General features: G+C 42.2%; 1 protein-coding gene across 1 annotated transcript in view; it reads left to right on the forward strand.

Moving 5' to 3' along the window:
• Positions 1–6784, forward strand: part of LOC127569281 (sodium-dependent phosphate transport protein 2A-like) — a 30990-nt gene extending 24206 nt beyond the window's left edge. The window contains exons 12-13 of the mRNA XM_052013776.1: positions 487–611; positions 1918–6784. Of these exons, the coding sequence (XP_051869736.1) occupies positions 487–611; positions 1918–2490 (698 nt within the window). The 3' untranslated portion in view covers positions 2491–6784. The remainder of the gene's footprint in view (positions 1–486; positions 612–1917) is intronic.
• Positions 6785–8913: the final 2129 nt, after the last annotated feature.

Consider the following 8913-nt stretch of genomic DNA (forward strand, 5'->3'; position numbering starts at 1 on the left):
TAGCATTAGTTTCCAAAAAGATTCCCCAAAAAAGATAATGTAAATGCCCATTTAAGGCTAATGGATTTTAATAAATAGTATGGGATTCCATAGAGTTGGCATTTAATCTTCTTGAGATTGATTCTTCATCTATGCAGGTTTATCCAATTTAAATCCCCTTCCTGTCACAACAAAACAATGCTGGATTCTAAGTAGGTACCATTTCCCCTATACACCTCGTGCTTAGTGCTGTGAAATATTCTACACTTCCCCATCACTTGGGGCAGAGGATGGGCAGAACTCAGTCATATGGTGAGAAAGCATCTAGGTCTCCCTCACTAACCTTTTAATTCCAATGGCAGCTTGGAGCTTTAATCACCACACACTAGGGCTTCCTGGCATGAATACATTTAAGAACATGTTAAGGTGATAATGGCTGTGCATACCATTTGATCAGCTGCATTGTGTCTAAGTGGTCCACCTGTGTTGCTCTTTCCTATTTTTTAGGCATTGGGGTGATCAGTATTGAACGTGCTTATCCATTAACCTTGGGATCCAATATTGGCACCACTACCACTGCAGTTTTGGCAGCTCTGGCCAGCCCAGGTGACATGTTACCAAGTGCTTTCCAGGTAAAACCAGCACTTCCCACTTTGTTTCAGGGGTCAGTCTTCTGTGATCAATACAAATGTTGTGTTTTACACAAGAGCATTTCATTCAATTTTCCTCCCCCTCTCCTACCCTGGAGGTGTGTTGTGTCCAGAGCGTGTTTGCTCATGGTACTCATTATCTTCTGGCACCTCATTCAAAAGGACAGCTTTCAGATGTGGTCCTTAACAGGTATTGAGCACTGGGGTGGGGATGGATGAGGGGTCATCACACCCTGTCCCAAAATACTTCTGTCCAACAACAGTGATGGGAAGCAGTACACACAGCTTGCTTTAACACACCCTGAACTTGAGATTATTGTGGTTCACTTGTTTTGAATTGTCTGAAGCAATGAATGCAACACAATGAGTGTGAAACCTTGAGTATGTCATTTATTTTGCTCACAATCTCTTGACCTTTAAACTGATAACGCATAAAGTCCCAGAGATGTAGAGCATCAAGTCATTGAACGATTGAAAGAAACCAGTCAATCCAGTGGGAAAGCACAGTGGTGCTACTTCACAGCTCTATTGCCTTGAGTTCGACCCTGATCTCTGGTGCTGTCTGTATGAAATTTTTACACTCTCTCTGTGACCTTTGTGAGTTTCTCCCAGATGCTCCAGTTTCCTCCCACATCCCAAAGATAAGATGGTAGGTTCATTGCCCACTGTTAATGACCCACTAACATTGGTAAGTTGCAACAGGATCAAAGGGGAAACGAAAGGCAAGTGAGAGAGAATGTTGGAGTGCTACAGAGGGATAACGAGAGCGGGAATGGGACTAGTGGGTGTCATTATGGACCAGGTGGGTCAAATGGCCTCCTCCAGTGTTTTGGTAAGTAACGATTAAAAATGTGTTAAAGTTCTAAGAAATAACTAATAACATTGAAATAAACCAAGATTAGAAAAAAAAACAAAATAACCGCTTGCCTTTTTTCATCCTAAACTCCAGGTCGTGAACCCTCATATAATATTCTCATACAACATAAAAGAGGCCATTTGGCCCATTGAGTCTACGCCAGCTTTCAGTACATTCCCATCAATCCCATTCCCCCACGTTACCCTGTAACTCATTCTCTCTCACAGGCCCATCAACTCCACCCTGATACTCTGACCCCCTGCCCACAGTAGGGGTAATTTTTACAGCAGACACTTATTATTGTTATTTAACTTGCTGTATATTTTTCATGACGTAAAGAATTATTCCTAGTACTGACTTTAACTGAATTAATTGTGGCGTTACCAAAGTAATAATGGCAACAAATTATATTCATTTTGTTTTGCTTTTCAGATTGCCCTTTCCCACTTCTTTTTCAATATCGCCGGGATAATACTTTGGTACCCAATTCCGATCACCCGCTTCCCTATCCGCATGGCGAAAACCTTGGGAGAACGAACTGCCAAGTACCGTTGGTTTGCTGTTTTATATCTGATTATCTGCTTTCTTCTCCTGCCCTCGCTAATCTTTGGCCTTTCCATGGCTGGTTGGCAGGTTCTGATAGGTGTAGGTGCCCCATTCGTGGGCATACTCATCTTCATTGGCATCACCAACGTCTTGCAGGCACGCAGTCCCAGGTACCTGCCTAAGAAACTCCAGTCATGGGACTTCCTCCCTATCTGGATGCACTCCTTGAAGCCTATGGACCGTATCATAACCAATGCTGCTCTCTGCTGCACGGACCACTGCATTTGTGCTGACAAGAGAGAAACGCGGGAGGGCACCAACCACACTGAGCTATCACCACAGATGAAGGTGAAGGCGGCCTGTGACAACCCACCCATAGCCTACCTGGAAGAAATCTCAATTGGAGCCTCGTCACCCATATTAAACAGATTGCCTGTGCTGGATGTCACACAGCTGTAGCACCACACTGAGTTTCCCTGGTTCCTTTGACATTTTCATGGCGTGCAGAGTCCTTCCTTCCTCTCCTTCCTTCTCCCTTTCCTCATCCATTTTCCCCTTCCTCTCCTCGCCCCCTTGCTTACCAAACCCACCCTGGACAATGCAAGTACGCCCATACTCTTCAGAGGCTATTTGCTCTTCACATCTAGATGAATGTGCCTGGAAGTGACAACCACATCAGTGGAGGAATGCTCACTGCAATTCATCTGCTACTTATCACACTTAAAGTGAATGGCTCTGTTAAAATAATATGTTGAGGAACATTGGCAGATCCAGTGAACATCTGCCTGACTGGTTGCTCATAAACTAATACTTCCAACTACCCCACCTAATCTAAAAGACTTTTTCCTATCACTTCCAATATCTTTTACAATCAATAAACAGACATTCAAAGGACATGAATACAGCCACATAATTCGTTTTAATCCCCTGATGACTTTTCTGGTTGTTCCTGAGAGATTAACCCATAATTCCATGAGACTCCTGGATTTTTCTAGTAACCAACTAGTACTAACTTCTAACACTAGTGGCATAACTGGCTGCAAATATTTACAGACTACCCTTCCCATCAACTCTCACTGAGATAAATAGATTGATACCAAAAGAGTGGGAAGAGAGCAAAAGATGGTTGGTATTATCAAAGGGGATGTTGCATGCAACAGCTGGGATACATTCAACAATCCCATACTGGAAGTGTTAGTCTATTAGGAAAATTGAGTGGAGTATTGGGTATAATTTCAGTTCTGACTTCCTCAATTGATGCTAATTTATTACTCCTAATGCAGTAAGCCCTCACAAGCCCTAAATGGTCAAACATTTTTGATACAAATGAGTTCAATGCTCAGGTTATGTAACACATCTACAGTTTCATTCTTTTCAACCAATGGCAACAGATCCCCATCCGGGAGAGTTTGGATCTTCAGAAAGTGGCTGATTAAAGGACAGAATTTGTCTGAGAAGGACGATAACAAATGTTGGATAATTAGTCCTTTTTTAACAATAGAGAGAAAAACCTTGAAGGTCTTCTTTCCAAGACTCTCCTTCCAGTGTAGTGTCTTGCTCATCAGAGATCAGTAAGTCTGAAGCAAGTGGCCTAATTCATCATGTTTCCAATTTCCCTGTTCATTAAAACATGGTATATTGGGGAGATGAGGATCAGATGTGTCAATTTGTTCATTTGAGTGTCCAATTCCCTTTGAATAAGAATCCTGTCAAGGACTTAGAATAACTCCAAGTTTTACATACACTGCTCCAAGTGAGTTCTTTTCTTTTTCTTGAAGTACTCTGCATTCTCCTGAAAATGTTGAGGGCAATAAATATTTCCTGAATATTTGCCTTTCCTGAGCAGTTTTGCATTAATCAGTCTAGTTCTATTTGCCTGTTTGAATTATGTTATATTGTTAACATGTTTTGTACTTTATACAGATATAGAGGCTTTTATTTGAAGTCTATCTTTTTCTTGGTGCCATTATGGTATATGGAACAATGAACTGTTGAAGTTCAATGGGATGGAGGTTCTGCTAACTATTCTGAATGCAATACAAATATCTGGTGATCCAAATATCCTCCCACTGAAGTGATGGAGTTTAGACTTACACCAACTGAGCAATAATCTGTCATAGGGGAGTACTCTCTCAGTACAAGCCATCTCCTCTGACAAGCTATGGCCAGCTGGTGAATGTAAAAATTAATCTCAGCGTAACCAAACCCAGCTCTTGATTAGCTTCCTGGGTGACCTAACTTTTTGAGGTAGTCTTCAACTATATAATGAAGAATACTAACTTCTGAATTATTTCCTTGCAGCTTTCAGGTCTATGCTAGATTATGTACTTCATACCAAAGCTTATATCTAAAAAACATGTTGAAACAATGTCACACAAATCTTAATAACACTTCCAAGTACATCGTTTCTTATGGTGAAATTACTTGAACGACTTCACATTTTTGATCTGGTCAGGCAGCCATTTTGCCCCAACAGTGGTCCTCACCATTAGGCTGGATGTGCATTTAGATGATGCTTGCTGAAGGACAAATGTTGGTCTTGGCTTTGGGAGAACTGCCAGCCCTTTGTGAATTGACAAAGTGTAGTATGCTACAGACCAAGTACTGGTGAATGGGATTAGTAAAGATGGGATTATAATGGGCATGGAGGGCAAAAGGGCCTGTTTCTGTGCTATATGTCTCTATTATTCCTTAAGTAGTGCCATGAGTTCTTTACCAAAGTTGCTGAATCAGACTATGGTTTAACATTGCATCTCCCACAGTACTGGACTGGAATGCTAACCCACGTGCTCAAACCTGGATGTGAGGCAGACCTGACTGACCTTCAGCTCAGCAACTTAGTCAAGCTGATAGGTCCTGTAACACTGCTGTACATTTTACATTCTCACAAGCACTAATTGGTCCCACTAAATTTAATTCATTAATACCAATCCAAGACATTAGCCTTCAAATTTTCCTCAATGAAATAAAAATCATAATTCAGCTGTAGGAAGGAGCAGCAGTACTTTGCAAACAATATGGAGCTGTGTTTAGCATTATTAATTATTAGCAGTATTGACTAAATCGGGATAGATCTTGGTGGACATGGGGGTTGGATGCAGAATTGACACATTGTCATTGAATGGAGTATAGGCAGAGACCAACAAAGCACCTTCTCTGTGTGCAGTTGGTGCTAGCTGAACTGTTCACTCTTTCCTGACATTAGTGAGAGGCCCATATGGTAGCTTCCTAGCATCACACAGCTCGCCAGCATCTCCTAAAGGTCTGAAGGAGATTGCATAAGGGCCAGGGCCACAAAACAAAATGTCAAGGCATTGCTGTTAATGCAAACCTCAGTACTGATGGAACTGAGCAACAATTGGTGGAAATACAAACAAATATTTTGAGGAGTTTGCCTTATAATTCTACTAGGTCCAAGAAAGCATCAGCTTTCTACATACCCCTCTTCAAGGTTCACCATGTACTGTGCACACTTTTCCTTGAGAATTTTGGTGTATATTTCTTTTTACCAGACTGCACCAACAGCACCTCCCAAACCCCCAACCATTTCCGATAAGAAGGAGAAAGGTTGCAGGTCGACGGGAACACCAACCCTGCATGTTCCCCTTCAAATCACACACCCTACTGAATTGCTAATATACTGGCTGTCCTTCGTCATCCTTGGGCCCTAATTCTGGAACTCTATCCCCAATATCACTCTGAGGTCTCCTTCACCAGAAATTCTGCAGCAGTTAATGAAGGTGTCTCACGAGTCATTAAAGATGGGTAATAAAATTTGACTTTGCCAATGACACCCAGATCATGAAAATGAATAAATTAAACAAAAACCTACTGACATGGTTACATTAACACACAGAGTTGTAAAAATCTTGTCTTCAAACATGAACATATCACCTGCCTCCTATCTTCTACAAACAATAAATTGGTCATCCAAACATCTAGGGCAATAATCTCTCCTGCAACAAATTCCATCAGTCACTCACTGCACTTGCTGAGCTCGCCATCAGCACTTACTCACTTAAAGTGACATAATTGAAAAAAAATGCCCAAATGATTAATTGGTGGCTTTTCGAATCCTAGTTGCGGTATTGATTAAATTCTTTCCTTGACTCTGTATGAAGCATTTCCATTGTGGGTTTGAGGTACGAACTAATACTTTAGTCACTTCACTCTGGGGTCATGGACTCTACAGGCACCGGGCACTCACCATCTAACCAAGTAGGTCCTTCTTCTATTGCAAGCCCAGACATTACTAGTCAGAGATTGTTCCACTGTAGGAGGATATCAGGGGTGGGAAATATGTAGAGCCGTTTGTGGAGACCAGCAACCCAAGGAATAGTGGAGATCTATCTTCAACCTCCACAATCAACTGAGGACTTCAATTTACCCAGCCTGGTTTGCCTTGCCTGCAGTATTCCCATGCTGAGAAAGGTAAGTATGTCAGCCATGGAGGCTGAGGAACATACTTACACCTTCTCCTCCAATGAAAAGAGCTCTTTTCATTCAATATTTTGCTTAAGCAGCTTACCTTTAAATTCCTGAGTCAGGCAGGAGTCAGATGTGTTTCTTAAAGGGATCCTTAACAATTTTCATTACATTCTCAAGATTATCTATTTGTTATCAAGGCTCTCTTTCACCCTTTGAGTGATATCTTAACAAGGTTCAGAACTTTTAGGAACAAAGGGGAAGGAACAATAAGATCATAAGCTACTGAGGGTGATATTAGAGACTGAACCTTCCACTAACATGTATGGTGTGCACTGTGAAGGGGGGGGCAGGGATGGGTGCAACATCAGAAAGGGCTCTCTAGAAGAACCTTTAAGCACTTTGAGAAAGTTGAGAAAGGCTATCTGTGTAATATGTGTAACTTTATGTATTTTCCCAAAATTGCTCGTGTCTTTACCTAGTTTGAGGGGAAGTGTACAGTAAGCCACAGGAATAGCCACCTTGCTCATTACGTCTCATGTGTCTCACAATCCTGACGCCAAATGCTTTGCTTTCTTGTTGAAGATGCTGTCTTTTGATTGATTATCAAAATGTCCCTTTCCCACCTCCTTAGCCTCACCCCACATGGATGTTAAATGACCCCATGCCACTCTTTGATAAAGGACCAGCAAGCTCTCCCCAAGTCTAACCAACAATTATCCCTTCATCAATATCAATAGTATGGATTTTTTGCTCATGGAAACTTGCAACATACAATGCTGGCTGTTGGTTTCCTTCATTCCAGCAGTGATATCTCTTTAAAAATATGGCATTGGTTATGAAAATTTTGTCCAGAAGACATGAAAGGCACTTTATAAATACAAATTCTTTTCTTCTCTATCCAAATGTCAATATAATATTGGGATGGGAACATATGTTAGCCCATTTATTTTAAATGGATCGATGACTGATTTAAAATAACATTTTACAACTGTGTGATCTGCTGTCAACCATATCTATTTCTGGGGAGCATCATTCATTATAATGCAATATTGCCTTCACTTTATCTGGCACCTTTCAACAGCTGCATTGTAACTTGCAGCACTTGGTGTGAGAGGTAGATTAGACGCAATAAATTTGGATTCTAGATCGGAGTCACTGAGAACTTCTGTGCTTTGCTTTCAAAGGAACAATAGGTGCTAATATTCAATATGGTGCTGAACAAGCCAATGAAAGCAATACGTAAGATTCAGGAGGGGAAATCAACTGAGTATTTTTAAACGGAATTGTGGTTTTTGCTGTATTTGGTGTTTATAATACGATTATTTAAAGAACTGAATGGAATCACAAGTGGTAAAGGAAGAATGTTGAAATAAACCTGGTCTGAGTCTTTGTATGACTATGTACATTTATTTGGCAACATGCTACCTTCTTTTTAAAAATACATTTGTTTACCCTTTATGAAAAGAGCTGAGATTTGAATAACGGGTCCCCATGCTCTAAGAGAGCATAGTAGCACAGCAGGTAGAACTGCTGCCTCACAGCTCCAGTGACCCAGGTTCGATCCTGGCCTCAGGTGCTGTCTGTGTGGAGTTTGCATGTTCTCTCTCTGTCACAGTGGGTTTCCTATGGGTGCTCCAGTTTCCTCCCACGTCCCAAAGTTGAGGTCAGACAGGTCAGTTTGAGAAGGGGAATTAAAATGGCTTGCAACCAGGAGCTCCAGAAGGCCAAGGCGGACAGACCGTGGATGCTCAGCAAAGCAGTTGACCAGTTTGCTCTTTGTCTCACTGATGTAGAGAAGGCCACATCGAGAGCACCGAATCCAATAAACAAGGTTGGATGAGGTTCATGTGAATGTCTACCATACCTGCAAGGGCTATTTAGGGCCCTGGATGGTGGTGAGGCAGGAGGTGTAGGGACAGGCGTTACACCTCCTACCCTTACAGTGGGAAGTGCCTGGGGAGGGAGAGGGATGGCTAGGGAGGGATGAGTGAACCAGGGAGTCATGGAGAGAGTGGTCCCTTCAGAAAGCAGAAAGAGGTAGGGAGGGAAAGACGTGGCTGGTGTGGGATCACATTGTAGCTGTCCTTGGCCCCCACCAGTGCCAGGTTGAGGTTAAATGTAAAGTAGAGGAAGAGCACCTTGTATTCCTCCTGGAGTGTGTACAACCCAATGGCATAAATGTTGAATTTTCCAATTTTAGGTAACCTGATCCTTCTCCATCCTTTTTCTCTCTCCTTCTTATTTACCCAGTTCCTCCTACACCCACTCCATCCCCACAGCTATCCCCCCCATCACCGTTTCATTCCCCTCCCTCTACCCACTCCATCTGGCCATCAGCCACACACTCCGCCCACTGAGTATCCTCCCACCACTGTTCCCATCTGCCCTCCCCACCTCCCTGATTTAATTCCATGCTCCACCTTCCTTTCCTATGGGATTCCATCATCTGCAGCC

The sequence above is a fragment of the Pristis pectinata genome, chromosome 4, assembly GCF_009764475.1.
Source record: "Pristis pectinata isolate sPriPec2 chromosome 4, sPriPec2.1.pri, whole genome shotgun sequence".
NCBI classification, from domain to species: domain Eukaryota; kingdom Metazoa; phylum Chordata; class Chondrichthyes; order Rhinopristiformes; family Pristidae; genus Pristis; species Pristis pectinata.